General features: G+C 42.3%; 1 protein-coding gene across 1 annotated transcript in view; it reads right to left on the reverse strand.

Annotated features, from left to right (window-relative positions):
* ITGA4 (integrin subunit alpha 4) overlaps positions 1-19,175 on the reverse strand; it is a 94,940-nt gene extending 75,765 nt beyond the window's left edge. The window contains exons 1-2 of the mRNA XM_058712382.1: positions 18,834-19,175; positions 18,352-18,473 (exon numbers count right to left, since the gene is read on the reverse strand). Of these exons, the coding sequence (XP_058568365.1) occupies positions 18,352-18,473; positions 18,834-19,039 (328 nt within the window). The 5' untranslated portion in view covers positions 19,040-19,175. The remainder of the gene's footprint in view (positions 1-18,351; positions 18,474-18,833) is intronic.
* Between the last annotated feature and the right edge of the window lie 2,624 nt (positions 19,176-21,799).

Here is a 21,799-nt window from a genome sequence, read left to right on the forward strand (position 1 = left end):
AGCGTTCAACTGGACTCTTGATTTCCACTCAGGTCATGATCTCAGGGTTCTGGAGTTTGAGCCCCTTACCAGGCTCTCTGCTGTCAGTACAAGCCTGCTTCGGATCCTGTCTCCCCCCTCTCTGCCCCTCCACCACTCATGCTTGCACTCACAAGCATGCTGTCTCTCAAAAATAAGTAAACAAAAAAAAGTTATTTAGGGGCATCTGGGTGGCTGAGTGGGTTAAACGTCTGACTCTTGACTTCGGCTCAGGTCATGATCTCACGGTTTTTAAGTTTGAGCCCAGTGTTGGGCTCTGTGCTGACAGCTCAGAGCCTGGAGCCTGCTTCAGATTCTGTGTCTCCCTCTCTCTGCCCCTCCCCTGTTCATGCGCTCTCTCTCTCTCTCTCAAAAATAACTAAAAAAAAAAAAAAAAAAAAAAAAAAAAAGTTATTTAAAAAGTACTTCAGCAAATGCATGAATAGCCAGAAAACCAAACATAAATATTTTCATGGGCAATATAGCACTTCTAAACTGTACAAAAGAAAGTGATCTTCCCAAAGATATTTTTTTTTTTCTTTTGCTAGAGTGACTTCTTTGCTTTATAGCTAGAATCCTATTAACATGCTTTAAAGTAAGTGATTTTGGGGTAGAGTAAGATGTAGTCTCTTAGGAATCCTTTCACTGACCTTATGTCTACCCTCTTCAATTGCCATGTGAGAGTTCCATTCCACCTGAACTGAATTCCAAAGCCAGGTGATTACATTTTCATCAGCTTAACTGGATAAGGATGTGGAACTTGGGTTTGTTTACTTAACTCTTAACACTAGTCACTTGTACCACTTTATCATATATTTATAGCGACCATTCTCAAAATCATCAGGTACTCCATCTCCTATAACCTTGACATAAAGCTTCCCAGGCAAACTCATACTAACTACATAGATAAGGCTAGTATTTTGAAAGTGAAATTATTTGCTGCAATGTCCTGAGTAGGAGGAAATTTTGTCTCAATGAGAATGGGAAGATGTTTGTGTATACATTTGTTCTCCAAAACACCGTTCGGGACAAACAGTAAAACGCTTCAACACAGCTGAACTGAACCAAGTTTCCTAGCTGCTCCCCTGAAGTTTCTGATTCAGTAAGTCCAGGTGAGGCCCAGACTACCCCAGTTGACTCTCACGGTCTGGAATATTGTTCCAAAAGAATGTGGATAAGGGTTTTCTGGCCAGGCTTCTTACAGAGTTTTCTACCAGACTTCCACATCTTGGTAGCAGCTCCCCGGAGCACTGGACTTGAAAATGATTAAGTATAGGTCTGAAAAAATAATGCTATTGATAAGCAATGTGTACCTGGAATGAAAAGGGGGTCTGCTGCAGCCCAAACCTTGATAAAAGACGGTCCAGGGAGAAACAGAAGATCCCCATGTTAAAAGTAATGAAGAAAGGGAAAAAGAAAGAAAAGGAGAAGGAGGGAGAAAGACCATTGTGAGTGTTGGGTGGGTAAGGTCTCACAGAGTTAGCATGGCTACATGATGCCAACCTAATTGAAAAAAAGTGAAAAAGACAGTGACAAACACAAAATTTTAACTCACCGTGATGCAACTTCCAGTTTAAATTTTTCACCAGAACTACCCATTATTTTTGCCAACGTCAAAAATAGATAAATGGTAGATTCTGTCTACCTGAAGGTGAAGTTCCTAATTACCACAACGGACATCTAAATAAACTATCTTCTCTGAAAACACCAAAGCCTTTGTAAAACTGCCATGTGGTTGACTAAGGCACCTGAGCAAGAGGAAAATTAAGGACAGGAGAGAAAGGAGGTCAGAAATAACACCTGATCGCTGTTTTCATCATGATTGCACAACTGAATACAGCCAATAGTTAGAAACAAATTTACCGTTCTGGAGCTGCTACCCCAAAGTTAAATAAATATGCAGTAATTCAGAGCTGCACAAAATATCCTGTAAGTTGCTGGATAAAAATGGCCAAAAAGTTCATCTGTGAACTGTGAACTTCCGTCAAGTTTAAAATGAAAACCAGCACCTGAGGGGCTCAGTCAGTTGAGCTTCCGACTTCGTCTCAGGTCATGGTCTTGCAGTTTGTGGGTTTGAGCCCCGCGTTGGGCTCTGTGCCAACAAACAGCGCAGAGCCTGGAGCCTCCTTCGGATTCCGTGTGTGTCTCTCTCTCCCCCCCTCCCCTGCTCATGCTCTGCCTCTCTCGGTCTCTCAAGGATGAATAAATGTTAAAAAAATGAAAACGAAAACCAGAGAAACTGTTGTGTTAAGCCATTTCCTGGAGCCACAGATGATTCCACTTTGCATCAGCTTCACCCGGTGACGTGGCAGAATCATCACTGCTCAGAGCTTCATCCAGCGTAGCCAACAATTCATGTTCCCACCTCTCTCAAGGTCACTTCCTGCAAATGTTTTTCTCGCCACATCTTTGTGTAGCTCTCAGACCTCTGTACTTACACCAACCACCCCCCACCTCCTGCCCGCTGCCGCTCAGGCCTTGGGCCTGAATGACGCTACTGACTTTCCTGGTTCTTCAGCTTGCAGAGGGCAGATCATGGGACTTTCTCTGCCTCCTAACTGAAGGAGCCAATTCCCATAATAAATCTCTTCTTATATCTATCTACCTACCTATTATCCTCCCACCCTACTGGTTCCATTTCTCTGGAGAACTCTAATACAACTACAGTTATTTATGCACAGCTAGCCTACTTCCCAAACTTAGTCACTAACAACCTAGTTCATCACGTCTAGGACCACATCTTGCCCACCCCCAACACAGACCCCAGGAACATGTGCTGAAAATGGGTCAGTAAATTAAAAAAACAGTTCGGGGCGCCTGGGTGGCTCAGCCAGTTAAGTATCCAACTCTTGATTTTGGCTCAGGTCTCCATCTCAAGGTTTGTAAGATCGAGCCCCGCAGCTGAATCTGATTCAGCTGACAGCACCGAGCCTGCTTGAGATTCTCGCTCTCTCTCTGCTCCTCCCCCCCACCCCCGCTCATACATGCAGGCTCTCTCTCAAAATAAATAAATGAACATTAAAAAAAAAATAGTTCAAAGCTTCCGTGGTAGTTTAAGTATCTTCTATTCGTGTTTCATATCTTAACGGGAGACGTGTACGAAAGGATGAATGCATAGGCAGAAAATTCACAAAGTCATGAAACAATTATTCTTTCAAATGAGAAATAAAAACTAATTCCATTAAGTGAACACACACTTACATTTGTATAGGCTTCTCCTTCCCACTTCCAGACACTGCTTTTGCCCCGGAGGCAGCACCCAACAGCGAAGGTCCTGCCAAGCTACTCTCTGCACTGGTTTCAAGACAGGATCCATTCAAAGAACAGCCTGTCGGGGCGCCTGAGTGGCTCAGTCGGTTAAGTGTCCGACTTCGGCTCAGGTCATGATCTCGTGGTCCGTGAGTTCGAGCCTGTGCTGACAGCTCAGAGCCTGGAGCCTGTTTCAGATTCTATGTCTCCCTCTCTCTCTGGCCCTCCCCCGTTCATGCTCTGTCTCTGTCTCAAAAATAAAAATAAATGTTAAAAAAAAAACAACAACAAAGAACGGCCTGTCAGTCATCATCACTGCTCTGGGTCGTTTCTTCAACTCAAGGAAGTTTTTACCCTTGTCTTCTGGAGTGCTTGCAGAATCATGTCGGAGAAGCAAGACCTCTGCAACTTCAGCCTATGCTCAGGACCATCTTCAGCGCTCTCCCTTAACCTTGCCTGCCTGAGTTCACGCCTCTAGCACGTGGTTCTCAGCCTTGACTGGACATTAGGATCACCAGGGAGGAGTTCAAATAAGTATCAACACCTGGTCCCCACTTTCTGGAGACTCAGATCTGATGTGTCCTAGACGTAGAATTTTTGAAAGGCTACCCAGACAGGTGTGTGTAACTGGGCTTGTGCTCTACAATGTTAACGATTGTGCCTTCTCCTGGACTACATCGTATCTGAAAATACTCTATTTTCAAAATACTAGTACTAGCTTTTTGTCCTCCTTGGTTTCAGCTAGATACTGAAATAGGATATCAAGTGTTAAGCAAACTTTCTTCATGTGGAAATACAGAGTTTGTAATGTGTCAGAAATGATTATTATTAGAACTGTCATGAGTTAATTCTCGTGAATTTCCCTGACATAACATCATAAATAAATTCAGATTATCTTTATATTTTATCCAAATGTCATACTGAAATGATTTGTAAGCAGATTTTCAACTCAGCTCATACATTTCTAATCTAAACTCTTAGTAAATCAAATCAGCTTCATAATTGAAAAAGTACTTTACATGGTTTCACATAAAGGAGGGAAGCCAAAATAACATGTGATAATTTCCCATGCTTTCATACAACTACAATGACTAATCTTAGCAAAGTTGATTGCATTTTTTCAGTATATATTAAAAATACGAAACCACATAAAACCATATCCTTTATTCAAAAAATTAGACTAGTTTTGCTTTTTCCATTTTTTTTTTCATTTGTGAAGGAACATACAAGAAGTGTGCTTGTTACTTCAAGTTTTTTATTTCTATCTGCTGATTTGGGTTTTTTAAAAATGTTTATTTATATATTTTTAAGAGAGAAAGAGCAGGGGAGGGGCCGAGGAAGAATCCCAAGCAGGCTCTCCACTATCAGCACAGAGCCCGACTCAGAGCTTGAACCCATGCACGGGAGATCACGACCTGAGCCGAAATCGAGAGTTAGACCCACTGAGCCACCCAGGAACCACCCCCCTCCCCCCGCCATCTGCTGATATTCTATCAGTAAATCCACATGTGTGTAAATGTGAACGAGCAGTTAAATTTGTTAGATGAATACAAAGGTTGTTAGTACAAAGCCAGTTAAGTACATTCGTCACCATCCCTGTATTTATTGTTACTTGTATCACCAGTTTTCACATCATCGCTCAAGTGCCAAAGTATGACAGACCATGGAAGACTAGATATTCAATCTTGAATGTCACCTCATGAAGGCAGGTTGGCTATTTTGTTGACTGCAACATTCCCACAGAACAGGACCTTATGGACAGTAGGCAGGAGCGAAATACGTATCTGCTGAGGAGGTAATACCTTTTACCGTCAAATCTTGAATGATGATATGCCTACAAAATTTTCACCAAACTCTCAGGGATTTAAGCTTTGGAGAGGTCTTCCTTCACTACTCTGTCTCTCCCATCTGAAATATTAACTTCCTTAAGTATTAAGACAGTAACAGATGGTCTGAAGGGAAACCACATTTACAGGTTTGAAGATCTTTACAATGTGTGCTCTGGGAATAGGACGATTTAAGGCTGAGAATCAGCTGGGGCCTCCAGGAGATGCCTATCTCAGAGGGTTTCTGTGAGGATTTGGGGGAGTAAATGAGACACCCAGGAAGTGCTTGTGTCAGAGCCTAGCAGAGGAAGCACACAAATGATAGTTGACGTTGACATTATTATTACTTTAAGAATTAAGCTAACCATGTTTAAGCTGCATGTATGTCCTTTCATATATCCTCCTCCATAAAATATTTATGGCACATCGCAGTCAGGCCTTATCATTCACATTTCACTCATTTCATTTTCACGGGAGCAGCAGAGGACTACGTTATCAATCCCATTTTACAGATGAGCAAATTGAATCTTAAGGAAGGAAGGTAACTTCCTTGAATCCATGGGGCTGATAAATGAAAAAGATTAGAATACAAAAGTCAAAAACTTGTCAGAAATCGAAGACCTCTGTTATTTCACACTACTCTATGGTGTATACAATAGAACTCTACAAATATTTCAGAGGTGTGAATTAACTGAGATCAATTTCACTTTCTAAATCTTTTGTTTCAGCTTCAAATGTGTAAAATACCACAAACCTGCCCATAGACTGTTGATTCAACTGTCCGGTGCTCAAGAAAAATGTCACTGACTTAGTCCCTATCTCATCCCGCCCTTTTCCTCAATTTGGATCAGTTCTCAGTATGCTGGCATTTCCACTGAAGAAGGCCCAAGGGGAAAGATCAGACCCCAAGTTCTTCTTTCTATAACTTGTTGAGAACTTGGGTGAAATACTTTGTGAGTGAGAGAGCCTGGGACTTTTGCATGCAATGACATGTTTGGTTTATCTGCCTGCGTCACACTGCTGTGGCTTCCCCGTTAGGGGAAGCTCTCAGTCTGACATTCTCCATACTACAACAACATACACATTTATCTGACCTTTCCAAAATGTGATGTTAATTTTAAGTTTCAGAAACATATTGAAAGCCCTTCCCCCACCAATTACTTTTTTTTTTAAGTTGAAGTTCTTTTCCATTGAAAGATGAGTCCTGTATTTTTCAATTTTTTCTTAAATAATTCTGAAGAATGGATGAACATTGTTCTCTTCTCTGTTGTATAAAGAGTCATTTCTTCAGCATATCTTTATTTGTAGAAGCAATAGTTATCGAGTAAAATTAATCACATAATTCTTTCCTCTACCTAAATTCAGAATATCAGAAAAACATATGGGATTAAACTGAAAAATTCAATTCAAATATGAAGAGTATAAAATCTACCATTGGAGGGTTATGAGGATTATATAAAATTTACTCTTAACAGATACAAGACTGCCTGGTACCTAGTAGGTGTTCATTAAATGGGAAATGCTTCTGTTCCCCAACATCCCCCCACATTACATTGATTTGGACCTCACCAGCAGAGGGCGCTCACAGTGCTGTGAGATTTGATCAGCGGCATTCTGCTCCTTAAGCCAAGTGGCCCCTTTTAGTTTTTCTTATCAAATTCTAATTACTATTAAATCCATTATTTTTACTATATTAAACTATGTACTTTTCCCACACACCAAATAAGATGTTGCGATGATGCTTCTAAAAGATAACAGTGATGTTTATGAACTCAGTAGCAAAAACAATAATTTTGAGTCATGAAAAGGAAAATACCCAGGTTTTAGAGATGATATGGGACGTGAGAGTACTGAACTTCCAAGACCATTTCCTCCAGCTTGTCTGGAGTCAAGATATAAAAATAAGCAAACAAGAGGCAAGATATCAAAATAAACATCAAAATTAGAAACCAGTCTCAAAGTATTTTCTTTCGGGGAAAACATGTATTTACACGCCATATTCTCAGGCTTCCTGGTCCATATCTGACAATGACTAATCATCACACTCAGTTTACGTGAGACAGGGCTGATATAACCATAGGGCTGAAAAAGCCTGCTATTTCAGTCTTCTGTTTCATTTTATTTAATAGCCCTTTTTTACTTTATAATTTTATTTATTTTACTTTATTGTATTCAGAAAGAGGTGGATGTCCCCAAGCAGAAGAGCCAAGTTTTAGGGTTGCAATTTTATAAATCTGGGTTGATCCTGAGTCATCACTAGACCTCAAAATTCTAGAAAACCAGGTCACTTATGAGCTTAATTCTAGGTTCGGGTTCTCCTCCAGGGACTTTAGGCCCAAACTTCTTCAAATTCCTACAGAAAACCTTGGGGCGCCTGGGTGGCGCAGTCGGTTAAGCGTCCGACTTCAGCCAGGTCACGATCTCGCGGTCTGTGAGTTCGAGCCCCGCGTCGGGCTCTGGGCCGATGGCTCGGAGCCTGGAGCCTGTTTCCGATTCTGTGTCTCCCTCTCTCTCTGCCCCTCCCCCGTTCATGCTCTGTCTCTCTCTGTCCCAAAAATAAATAAAAAACGTTGAAAAAAAAAATTAAAAAAAAAAAAAAAAAAAAAAAAAAAAAAAAATTCCTACAGAAAACCTAAACAAGTTTTATTTTTATTTTTATTTTTAACTAACTACAGCAGAAAAGTGTACCACAACTGATACATTTGGTGAGCATAATTTAAAGAGGCACTGTTGTCTTACAACAACAACTAATATTTATTAAATGCTTCCTATATACCCAAGCACACTTGTACTACATGCAAACATATATGAACTCATTTAATTTTCATTATAGCCTTATGAGCAGATATTGTTATTATCATAATCCAAATTTTACAGATGGAGAAACTGAAACAAAGGGAGATTAAGCATCTTGCTCAAAGTGGGAAAGGAAGGATTCAAGTCCATGCTGTCAACCGCCACCCTATACTACCCTTCAATGATTGCTATTAGTACTTTTCCCTGTGAGGCAGGGAAAGAATCCAAATATTGACGTTATTAATACACCTATACTAATTCTCTGTCTATAATAACCTACTATTATAATACTAATTTCCAATATTAGGAAATAAGGAAAGAAAATTCTCTATTTCCATGGTTTGCAATTCATCTCTTGGACTTAGGGGTTCATCTGAAAGACTATCACTATTATAAGGATACCATTTTGAGTGTCTTTGAAACAAGAACAATACAAAAGTGTAAAATAGAAAACAAAAACAAAAACAAAACCTCCAGGAAAACCTGCCCTCACTCAATGGTAGGTGGTCAATATTGAATCACTGTGCTTGGTTTTGGAACTTACACGGTAGGATGGAGGAGGTCCGGAGGATGCAAGGTCTGAAGTACGTGAAAGAAATAAAAGTCAGTCAGGAACTCCATGGCATCATCCAGTAGAGGGTCAGACTGAGATGAGGAGTTAGGGATGTCAGAGGACATGTCTCTGTCCAAGGTTCAAAGGATGGGATAAGATGTTATGGAGACAACGGTTTGTAGGCAAAGTGATGTGCTCAAGAATAGTAGAAAGCTTTCACAAGAAACCAAGAATGGTATCAGGTGAGGTAGACCTAGAATGATTTCACAAATGTAGCGTATACACTGAAAGAATCTATATAGGGTGTAATGTTAAAAGGGCACCTCTAATCCATTTCACACAATATTTCCCATAAAAGAGATTCAACAACTAAGTCTGCATGCTTACTCTTTCTGAACGTATTTATTGTGAATTATAGTATTTCAAATAATTTACAAGAAAAAAATTCTTTCTCCCCCCCCCCAATTCTTGGGGGTTAACAGAACAGACATCAGATATCAGAACAAACACACTGCTTCACTGACCGACCACCTGTAAGTCCACTTCCATGGTCCCATTTGATGCTTCCAGCTATCTTTAAAAAAAAAAAAAAAAAAAAAAAAAAGCCCTGTTTTTAAAGATGGTCAGTTCCAAGCTCCCTATCTCAGGAGTGCCCATTATTGTTTAGATTTCCTGGTATGAGCAGGCAGAATCTCTGGAAACCAAGGCTGGCCCAGACCTCCTGGGATGATGCTCACATGTGCAGCAGAGGAATCACCCAAATCTGAGAAATGTATCCATCCATTTCACATTTATTGAGCTTTTACTACACTCTCATCAAAACTGGTCAGAACTGGCTCAACTACTCAGGTATCTGCTCTTCCAGGAACCCTTCTCTCATCACCCAAACAATTTCCTCTCCCCACTGTGTCTCCATCATCACGTTTATTGCATATTCTCATAATTAATGATCTAACGTTTACCTGTCTCTCATCATTTAAACTGAATTCTTTGCGAGCTTCAAAGTCATACTCAACTTTGTATTTCCAGTACCTAGCATAAGTAACCAATAAAATGTGTTTAAATCAATGAAGGAAGAAACCAGATAAAAAAAGTTGTTGACACCTGCTACCAATATTTTCTCGCTCCTCACTTCTCAACTCTCTGTAGTCTGGCTTCACCACTAAAACTGGTCTGACTAAAAGGTTAGTCATGAACAGTTTCTCTCTATATTCAATGAAATCTCTTAAGTTCTTACCTTGCTTGACCTCTTGGCAACTTTCAATACTGCGAACCACTCATCTCTTCTCAAGATCTCTCACCTTTTGACTTCCATAATGCCATACTGACCAGATTTCCTTGCTACCTCTTTGGCTCTTCCTTCTTAGTCATTTTCTCAGGCTCCTCTTTTCTTCTCCAGTTGTTAGAAACCATGGATGAATACTGGTGTCATCTGGGGACCTTTGGAAACCCTAATGCCCTACTAAGGATTCTGCATTCAATTCCATTTTGTAGAGGGTGGGGGTGGAAGAGTGGCTTCTACACCACCAACAAGCAATCTTCTGTCACTAGCTGGGTCAATTCACTAGCTACAATTCAACTCAATTCTAACACTATCTATCCAGAGATTGCACCCAATCCCACAGGTTAAGGACTTAGTCCTACAAGAGTGCCCCTCTCCCAATACACATACACATACACATACACATACACATACACACACAGACACTTCAGAGGCCAATTGAAAGTCTAGGTTGTCAGCTATACTTCTGGCCACCTGGTTATCAGAGGTTCCAAATTCTCCATCCCTGGGTTTGACTGATTTGCTAGAGCACCTCACAGAATTCAGGAAGGCATTTTACTTACTAGATTACTAATTTATTATAAAAGGATATAACTCAGGAACAACCAAATGCATAGGGCAAGGCATGAGGAAAGTACTTTCTCTAAGTACTCCACTCTGTTCACTAGCCCAGAAGCTCTCCCAACCCTGTCCTTTTGGGTTTTTATGGCCGCTTCCTTACACAGACATATCTGATTAAATCATTGGCCATTTGTGATTGATTCAACCTCCAACCCCACTCCACATCCTGAAGATTAGGGGGTAGGACAGAAAGTTACAACCATCCAATCATATGTTTGGCTCCACTGGCAACCAGCCCCCATCCTTAGGTAGGGTCCAAAAGCCACCTCATTAACAAAAGACACCTTTGTAACTTTCTTAGAAAATTTCAAGACTTTTGGGAGCTCTGTGCCAAAAACAGGGAATAAAAGCAAATATATTATTCTTACTATAAATCACAATGTCACACCTATCTAGACCCACCTGCAAAGATTTTTATTTATTTAGGATGAGAACTGGTACTCTTAAAGCTCTGCAGGAGAATCCAAGTTTCAGCTAGAGTTGAGCAGCACTGCTCAAGCCAATTGTCAAACTGTAGGAATCCTCTGGATCTATCCTGGACCCTCTGATCTATTCAGCCTAGAGTTTCCAAGTTAAACTCATTCACTCCCATGGTTTTGATTATCATCTCTATGTCAGTTGCAGTGAACTCTGAATTGCCAGTACAGACCTCTCCTGCCCAGCAGACCCATACATCCAACTGAATACTAGATATTTACTCCTATGTCTTCTGTGGCCAACACCATCATCCATCCAACAGCCCAGGTTGGAACCTTGGGTAACACCTTTGGAAACCTCCTTTTTCATCTCTCTCATTTAATAATTACCAAGTAAGTCCTATTGAGTCTGTCTCTTAAATAACAGTAGAATATCTATTTTGCTCCATTCTTGCTGCCAGTGCCTTAATACAAGCACTTATCATAGGTAGCCTAAATTATAACAAAATCTTTCTACAACTGTCTTACTACCTTCAGCCTTGACTCATTTACTCCAAAGCATTCACTATTCTGCAACCAGAAGTATCTGTCTAAAACACAAATCTGATTAGGTCAGTCCCCAGGTTCAATTACCAGTGGGTAATTCATACTCCTTAAAGACAGCTCACAAAGTTGTATTAAAAATAATCTCCAACCTACCATCCACTTCATACTCCACAGTCCAGTCATATGCGTATTTCTTGCATTTCAAAGATGCCATGCTCTCAAAGACTTCAGGTCTTCATACACACCGTTGGCTCTGTCTGGCACCCTTTCCCGTAAACCTCTTCCTCTAGCCAACCCCCGAGTTTTACTCAGTTCTCCAGTTGAACATCAATTGATCAGGAAGCCATCACCTTACTTTCTATTTCTAATTAGATTAGATGTTCTCACCCCACTTTCCTATAAGAACCTGAGCTAGAGAATGTAAACCCCCCTGGGGGCAAGGACCGTGTTTCTTTCTTACATCCAAATTCTAGCCCTTTTGCAGTCCTCAGTAAATGACTGAAAGAATAAACAACCCACGTGTACAACAGATTGCCATATCTGGCCCTAGAACTGTTGCTAAGGGGAGATATTCTTAATCATTAGGAATATTAGTGGGTGACCAAGTAAACTCAAGGCAAAAAGCAAAATGCATTTAGAAAACCTCACCTCTCAAATTCAATGGCAAGCATTCTTTAAAGATGAAGTTTGGGAAATTTCTGGAAATCAGGGAACTTACGTTTCTTAACATGATAGTTTATTAATGAAGCTCTCTGTCTTGATTTTCTGCATGATTAGAACCTATGTTCAGGGACAAGTTTTCAAAATGACCAGTCTGTATCAGCTTCATAAGCTACAATTTAAAGAGTTTGCAAATGAAAAAGTTATCAAGAACATTATTTGAAGTTGCAACATTATTTGAAGTGTGAGGTTTGTTTGCCCTTCAATGTTAAGCTAATAATTCCTACAAATCAGGCAGAAGTGAGAATGAGGTAATCATTAGTTTAATGGCACAATGCTAATTAAATTCACCTCTTCCAAACAGGTTATTTAAAATGAGCCAGGAGGCTGACTAGGGTGATAAAATTCTAGAAAGAAATCTGAAGGGGAATAATGATGACTAACTTGCGATGGATCACTGTTTTTTCCAGTAAAGAAAAGAGAGGCACAAGCAAGAACTGTAAAGGTCTAGTAACTATACAGCACTTGTCTGGGAAAGAAAAGTGAAAGTCCTATTCATTTACACACAGATGCTGGGGAAGCACCTGCTACAAAGTTGGTGTTTTCTCATGCAGGGAATTTGTAATTCTCTGGGGCAGTGCTATCCAAAAGAAATTACTATATAAGCCATATGTGAAGTGTTCAATCCTATAGTAGCCACATTAATTTTTTTTAACATTTATTTATTTTTGAGTGACAGAGAGAGGCAGAGCATGAGCAGGGGAGGGGGAGAGAGAGAGAGAGATACAGAATTTGAAGCAGGCTCCAGGCTCCAAGTTGTTTGTTAGCAGAAAGCCCGATGCAGGGCTCAAACTCACTGAACTGCAGGACCATGACCTGAGCTGAAGTCGGACACTCAACTGACTGAGCCGCCCAGGGGCCCTTATGGTAGCCACATTAAAAAGTAAAATAAACAAAATTAATTTAAAAAATCTCCTTTATGGGTTGCCTCGGTGACTCAGTTAAATATCCTACTTCAGCTCAGGTCATGATCTTGTGGTTTGTGGGTTTGAGTCCCACATCAGGCTCTGTGCTGACAGCTCAGAGCCTGGAGCCTGCTTCAGATTCTGTGTCTCCCTCTCTCTCTGGCCCTCCCCCACTTGCGCTCTGTCACACTCTCTCTCAGAAATAAACATTAAAAAAAATAAATAAAAATAAAAATATACCTCATTTAACACACCCAAAATATTCTTATTTACATATGTAATCAATATTAAAATATTTATTTTGAGATATAATTAATATCTAAAAAATTAATGTTATTTTAATTCTTTTTTTTATACTAAGTCTTTGAAATCCAATATTACAGCACCTCTTGCTGCAAACTAGCTACATTTCATGTGCTCAACAGCCACATGTGGCTACTGGCTACCATATCAGGCAGTGTAACCATGTAACTTTAGACTTTTATTACCCAGATAAGTGTGTGTGTGTGTATGTATGTGTGTGTGTGTGTGTGTGTGTGTGTGAGTGTAGCAAGCATATAATGCTATTAGTGGTGACTCCAAAGTAATAAAAGACCTGAAACACCTTCTGAATAACCAAATAAAAACAATCTGTTTAGTATAATTTTAAAGTCATTTATGTATCTTATTATATTCTAATGCTTTGAATATTGGTAATCCATGGACAGTCTATGATTACATACAGTTCTGGAGTCATCTGTGATCACAGTTTCCTTTAAAAAAGCCTCAACAGGGGTGCCTGGATGGCTCAGTCGGTTAAGCGTCTGACTTCAGCTCAGGTCACGATCTTGTGGTTTGTGGGTTCGAGCTCTGCGTCCGGCTCTGTGCTGACAGCTCAGAGCCTGGAGCCTGTTTTTGATTCTGTGTCTCCCTCTCTCTCTGCCCCTTCCCTGCTCATGCTCTGTCTCTCAAAAATAAATAAATGTAATTAAAAAATTTTTTAATAAAAAAATAAAAATAAAAATAAATAAAAAATTAAAAAAGCCTGAACAAGAAGTGCCTGAGTGGCTCAGTCAGTTAAGTGTCTGACTCTTGATTTCAGCTCAGGTCATGATCTCACGGTAGTCAAATTGAGCCCTGAATGGGGCTCCACACTGAACGTGGAGCCTGCTTGGTTCTCTCTCTCGCTCTCTCTCTCTCTCTCTCTCTGACCTTCCCCTACACACACTCTCTCTCAAAATAAGTAAGTAAACATTTTTTAAAAAGCCTCAGCAAAGACACAGAACATCTGAGTGGAAAAGCAACTGGACATGTGAAGTCACTATGGCCTCCTCAGACACAAAGTGTTCATGAACATATCTGGGCTGAGGCCTTCCTGATGGGGACACCACCTTCCTTTGGCTCGCAGAGGGAAGGAGGGAAAAAGTGTGAGGAGAGACAATTCTTAGGCAGGCAGGGAGGTAGAGGAAGCCTGTTTGCAAGCAGGGTGCAAAGTGCCTCTTCTACAATGAATTCACTTCACTGAAAGGCATATCTTACTCTCAACACCTTACACCCTGGACGTTTTAGACCAACGGGCATCTGCTGCTCACTTCTGATTATGGCCACAGTGAATACACCACAATGTGTGACAACATCATCTAGGGGTGGAGAAATGTAATGGGAGGGTATTGATCTCCTCTTTCAAGGGAGGAGTCCATCTGATTCAAACTTTGATCTGAAATTCTGAAACCTAAACACCAGTCCAAGTGAATAGTATTGAAATTACTAGATGGGCACCGTTTTAAGAGACCTGCCAACTTCATTTCCTTGATAGTAACTGAAGCCATTCCAAGTGAAAGAAAACACCTTACTGACACGGCAACCATAGCTCAGTATTTAATTGTAAGATTTTGTTGGTTGAGTCAACAAGAAAATATTTCTCACCATGTTTCATCTCAACTGTTACCTCTTACTTTATGCATGTAACTTTTTGCTTTGTTTATTAATTACCTATTTATTACCCTCAACCTGACTATAACAGATAACATACAGATTGAGATTTAAGTAGAAAATAGAGACTAAAAGAAATAAATTAATGCTTTTTAAATATCTGTTCTATGTCAGGTATTGAGCTAAGCATTTTCTATACATTATAGTGACCCACATTTGAGACAGGAAAACTGAGGCAATCCTCATAATCTACAGAATTAGAATACTGTGTGTGTCCATAGTTACATAAATTTTTCTTAAAGCTTCTTCACAGAAAATATTACATAGTTCACAAACCTGAAAATCCTTAAATGTCTTTCATGACCATTTTATTGTTTCCAGTGCTTCTCTGCTAGACTTCATCCCCAATCCCTTATTTTACAGCTTCAAGTGACTTGAGTTTGTTCTGAATGGAAACACGATTTCCTTACTTAAGGAACAGAAGGTATATTGTTTAAAATGTTATAGGAGAGGCAACTTCAGCCAATTCTTTTGCAAATATGCCAAGCTATTATCAAGGCTATAAGTGTTTCAACCAATGGATTGCCTGAAAATCTTGTTTTCCTTTTTGCTGTTTATCTCAATCAATATCTTTTTGTATTGACTGAAAATGTGAAAGTTAAAAATGTCATTTGGTGGGGCACCTGGGTGGCTCAGTTGGTTAAGCGTCTGACTTTGGTTCGGGTCATGATCTCACAGTTCATGAGTTCAAGCCCTGTGTCAGGTTCTGTGCTGACAGCTCAGAGCCTGGAGTTTGCTTCGGATTCTGTGTCTCCCTCTCTCTCTGCCCCTCCCCTATTCTCTCTTTCTCTCCCTCTCTATCAAAAATAAATTTTATTTTTTTTTTTATTTTTTTTTATTTTTTTTAAAATTTTTTTTTTCAACGTTTTTTAAATTTATTTTTGGGACAGAGAGAGACAGAGCATGAACGGGGGAGGGGCAGAGAGAGAGGGAGACACAGAATCGGAAACAGGCTCCAGGCTCCGAGCCATCAGCCCAGAGCCTGACGCGGGGCTCGAACTCACGGACCGCAAGATCGTGACCTGGCTGAAGTCGGACGCTTAACCGACTGCGCCACCCAGGCGCCCCAAAAATAAATTTTAAAAAATGTCATTTGACTTATCATTTCTAATTATTCTCCTATTCATCAATCAGGTTGATGACAATCAAACTTCCACTTTGCCTTTGTTCGTTTATCCATCCAATAAATCTTCACTTAATTCATGCTTGTTCCGTATCTACCATGGATACATTTCTCTGAGGATATTTCTATAGTCAATCTCTATGCTCCACATGCCCCCAAATTTAGGCTTTTCTTCCATTTTGATGGGCATTTAAAATTTTTTTTTTCAACGTTTTTTATTTATTTTGGGGACAGAGAGAGACAGAGCATGAACGGGGAAGGGGCAGAGAGAGAGGGAGACACACAGAATTGGAAACAGGCTCCAGGCTCCGAGCCATCAGCCCAGAGCCCGACGCGGGGCTCGAACTCACAGACCGCGAGATCGTGACCTGGCTGAAGTCGGACGCTTAACCGACTGCGCCACCCAGGCGCCCCTTGATGGGCATTTTAATCTCAAATTGTGTGTAATATTATGAAGTGATCTTTCCAGTGAAACACAGACATCTAGAAATAGATTCAGTGCCCTTCCAGACAGGAAGTAGGTACTAAAAGCCAGTAGTTATGATGCCATGGATCAGGAAACCGTGACAGGACAACAGAAATGCAACTTCTCCTTGCTGAGACTTTGTCAAGATCCTCTGGCAGACCAACTCTGTGTCCTCCAGTCGCTAATTCTTCATCCCACAACTGTCTCATACAATGAAAATTATGCTTTGCAGAATTATTCCAAATGGGTAGGTCTGTGAACGTGTTAGGCTTTCCTAGTTTGCCTTTTGGGGATGGAAGATAATTAATGAGAGGCTAGGGTTTATTCTACATGCTGTACACCACTGCTAGACTTTTATGGATGCTCTCTGAGTTGTGGGCATACTCTCTTTGAATTCATTCTAAATGAGGGAAACCAGCTTCCCAGTTGGAGAAAAAGCAAGGACTACTCTAAAAAGAAAAAGGGATTGAAGATGCAGTAGCTTATCCCAATAGTCTATGGCAAAGATAAATATGAAAAAGGTACCAGTTGTAACCTTTTATTCACCATTCACAGAGAACATATCAGTACAGCAGACAACATATTGGACTCTTCATTTAATTTTGTTTGCACTGAAGACACACACAGGAAAGGAAACGGCTTGGGCTTTGGAACCAAGCTGACTGGACTGACCTGAGATCCCATCTTTCACTCATTAGCCGAGTAACTTTAGAAAAAATACTTGCAACCCTCTGAGTCACAGAATTTTCACGTGTAAAGTAGGAACAATGCCAACCATGACCCACTGGTGCTTTGAGGGGAAAAAAAATTAAGTAACATATACATATAGCAGTGCCTAACAGTGTTTGGAACAAGATAGGTCTAAATTAATATTAGTTCCCCTTTTTTCCTCCATGTGTCTACAAAACAAATTTGTTTTTGGTTTTGACATGTGAACTTTCTCCCCTCCCCCATGAAAACACATTTGTTTTTGCCTGTTTGTTAAATGGTTTTATTTATTTTTGAGAGCGACAGAGACAGAGTGCAAGCAGGGGAGGGGCAGAGAGAGAAAGCGAGACACAAAATCCAAAGCAGGCTCCAGGCTCTGAGCTGTCAGCACAGGATCCCACCTGGGACTCGAACTCACGAACAGCGAGATCATGACCTGAGCTAGTCGGCCGCTTAACCCACTAGACACCCAGGTGCCTCAAAAAACACATTTGTTTTCAAGTTGTCGCATAACTAAGAAGAGACATTAAAAAATGACTTCAAATAGATGTATTCATTTAACATGAGCGTTTGGGGAGAGAAAAATTGACAATTATATCTTAGTCCTCATTTAAATTATATTAACAATGGAGATGCCAATTTTTCCTTGTTCTCTTCTTTTACATTTCATATTCTACATAAAACTATATCATTTTCTTTTTTAGAAAGTCCTTAAGCTAAATGTCAGGATATGGGATCAACTCCAACTGCTTTCCCTGATCTGTCCCTTAGCCTTTTCTTTAACAAGGCTGATAGGTCAAAGATGGAAATAAAATTCTTAAGTGATGGCTTAGCTGGATCCTGTCCCTAATGTGCTGAGAGACTTATTTAAAATGGGTCTTACATGAGGAGGAGAGAGGGAGAGGTGAAGAGAATGTATCATAAGAAACTTTCCTCTCCAGAGTTTTGCCGGAGTACTGCAATCATTCTCATAAGCAAAAGGGAGAAAAATGTTGGCAGAAAGAAGGGAGTCACTTTTACACTACCAAGGTTAGAATGGTTTTGAGGGAAGGGTGAAAATCACTCACTTTAAACTAGAATAGGCAACATGGAGTTTTCCACGACTTGTGCTACCCCAGGGTCACTCGCCCCTGGTCCCAGGCCCAACTCACCCAGCTGGAGCTGTTCGCACGTCAGGTCTGGATTCTCTCCGATCTTGCATCTGTAAATCGCGCCAGGATTGACCACTGAAGCGTTGGCGAGCCAGCTGGCGGTGGGCGCCCCCACTACGAGCCTAAAGCAAGAAATGTGCACGTGCACGCAGACGTGAGCCGTGCTGCCCACTGAACTCCTGGTCTCTACACGCTTGCAGCTGGCAGCGGGGCCGATCCCCTCCCCCCTCCTCCGCCCACCGCCTCGCGCACCGAACCGCCACTCCGGACCCGCAGCTCCAGAGCCTTGCGCCAGAGCGCACCCGAGGCGTGCCACCCCGAGATCGGCTCGTTTCCCGAGCAGACCCTACGAGCTGGCCGTCGCAGCGCTCCCCTTCTGGCTCCTCCAGAGGGAGGAAAGTTTGAACCCGGCAGGGAATCCCTGAGGCGCCCTTCACTCGTGGCTCCCAGGTGCCCAGAGCGCCGAGCCCCACTCCACTCACCATCGGTTCGCCCCGTGGCTGTGCAGCACCACCGAATAACCGAAAAGGGTGTTGGGGGGGCCCTGGTAGAGCAGCGCGCTCTCGGTGTCCACGTTGTAGGGGCGCCCGGTCGGGACGCCCAGGCACAGCAGCAGCAGCGGCAGCAACACCGCCTCCCGGACGGCGGCCCCTCGGGGACCCGGCCAGCACCTCGCTTCCCCAGCCATGCGCTCTCGGACGGGAACATTCAACACCAAAAGGCCGCTGTCCCAAAGTTGCGCTGGATGAGACGGTCGGCCAAGGGGAAGAGCGCCCCAAGAGAAGTGCAGCGTGTCCGGCGCCTGCGGGCGGGAGGGAAGGAGGGAGGGAGGGAGGGACAGAGGAAGGGAGGGGAAGTCGGGCCGCCGCGGGCGGAGCAATCTGAGTTGATCTGGGATGCAGCACGCCCGCCGGGCCCCACGATCCGTTTCTGCAGCCGGGAGGTGCGGGCGCTCGCGCGGTCTCGGGGCGCCCGCCGCTGGGTGGGGTCCCGGGCGTGGTGCAGAGGAACAGAACCCTGCGCCGTCTCACCCCGCGCGTGGCTGTAGGGGGCGCTAGGGGACCTCCGCTGTGTCGGACGCGCGCCCGGGCCGGGGCCTCCAAGCCCGAGGAACGCGGGATGACTTCGGGCTCCCGGGCTTTGCAAGAGTGGAGCTGGAAGGGACACGGGACTTAGCCTTTTAACCTTAGTTAAGGCCTGCTTGCGGAGCGGCGTGGCCCCAACCTGCCCCGCGCGAGCACCGCTATGAGCATAGGGTCTCCGTGGCCTGCCCAGCGTGGCCCAAAAAAAGCCAGCCACAAACTCTGGCACCAGGACGGAGGCAGGGAACCGTCTGGATCCTTCGTGGATAGTTAAGGTCTGTCTCTGATTTGCAGGGGCGTAAGCAACCGCTAGAGAAATTAACAAGAGGGCCGCAACTAGAAACAAAAAGAACTCCCTGAAAGCTCCTGAGGCATATTTTGGTGACAAAGACGTTATGGCTATTCACTTCAGGACTCAGTGCCCTGCACCCTTCTATGCCCACTTCCTTCCTCCCCAAGCTTCCTCTAAAGTACCGGCTGCGTTCCTGAGGCAGACTAGTGGTGAGCTGGTCAGGGTGAATGGCACAAGGTTTATTTCGGCTGTTGCTGAGTCCAACAGGGAGGCTGGGTTTAGGAAGCAATGACTTGCCTCACTTTAACGGATATCTCCTTCTGGTTCTTGATGCTCCTACTTTCAGGTATCCATCATTGCCACCGGACACACCTGCCATCAGGGGTCTAGACCCACGCAGTATGAGGTGAAGAGACAGATACCATAAGAAGCCCCTGAAAATGCGCTGGAGACCCACAGCACTACATACCTGAAATGGGTGATGATTTTTATCCCAGTGCATTCCAGATGTGCCTTAAGTTTCCAGAGCAACCAGAAAGAAGCCATAGATAGTTAAGCTGATATTTGCAGGAGATGCAGGTTCAGTTATTAATTATTGCTGTATGGATTTTAAAAAAGAAAGAAAAGAGGCTCATTAAAACCAAACAAATAGCACATCTTAAGTTGTAATGGCAGACACATAATTAAAATACTTGCTCGTCTTTTCAGCATATTTATTGAGCAGTCACTATGCTAAGCCCACAGGATACCACCGTGAGCAAAGCAGGACAAGCCTTCAGGAAAATTTTTAGCCAAGTGGACGATAGACAAACTTTGGATGACTAGGAAAAGTTCTGAATGCCTTGGGAACACTTTAAATGATAGTTTAAGGGCAGAGGAGTGAGTTAGGCTGAGCAGTTCGAGAGGAGGGAGGAGGGATGTGCCCAGAAGGCCAGATAAAGGAACATGGAGAGGAGGCCTTGGCTGGATCATTTATCTGCCCACACACAGGTGAGTACTACAGGAAGCTGACTAGGGAAGCAGGAACACATCGTGAACATCCTAAGCCCGGTTAGGAATTTTTAACTCTGTGCTGGGGTGGATAGGAAGCTATTGAAGGATTTGTCTTGGGGTGCAGGTTTGCAACAAAAAGACTGAATACAGAAAAGCTAATTTGGGAGGCTCCTGCAACAATGCATGTCAAGATGGCATTGCCCTAAACTAGGAAGGGGGATGGAGGAAAAAATAGATTCAAGAGATATCTGAAAGTTAGAACCCAATAGAACTTGGTGATACTACTGTTAAATATGAATGTAAAGCTGAGAAGAAGTCAGAGTGTGTCCGTTTGGGATCTGAGTATGTGGTGCTAATTCATAGAGAAAAAACACAGTGCGGGAATGAGGTTATGCATGTGTGTGTGCACAGGTGAACATGTATGACTGGCAGGTGTTGCTGAACTAAGTTTTAGACAGGTGGAGTTTGAGATGTTTGTGGAATGTTAGGATATTCTAGGCATATCCAATCCAATTATTTTTACTCTTTGGCCAACAGACAAAACGAGAGGAACAGTAACCCTCTCTCATTATTTGCAACAAAATAAAAGGAAAAAAAAAAAAGCTGTGTTAAATCTATTGTAAAAATGAAATGAAATGGCTTCCAGAAAAGTAGCTATGAGGCCCATGGTAAAGGGTCCCACTCTGTTTTTCCACTCAGGGTATATTTCTTTCTGGGTAGATCTATGTGCTGATTTCAACCCAGTCTACAACTAGCTCAGGTTGTCATCATTCTGAAATCAGCGGTCCCTCTGGTTTGCAGCCACAACATTTTCAGTTGAGGCTTGAGAAGCAGATATATCAAAAGCATTCCCACACCCTCCAGACTCCAACCACGCCACTGACCTCAACACCTACCTCTTTCTTTCCCTCCTTTACCAAACTCTTATGCAATGAAATCCACTCAACATAATTTTTTTCATCACATAATTAAGAAGAGTAGCAGTCAATAGGGCACTTAATAAGGCAAGAACTTATTTCTGTGATTATGGTTATAATTTCACCACTTTTCCAGAAAAACCACCCATAACTACTTCACACCC

This window comes from Neofelis nebulosa, chromosome 2, assembly GCF_028018385.1.
Source record: "Neofelis nebulosa isolate mNeoNeb1 chromosome 2, mNeoNeb1.pri, whole genome shotgun sequence".
NCBI lineage: Eukaryota > Metazoa > Chordata > Mammalia > Carnivora > Felidae > Neofelis > Neofelis nebulosa.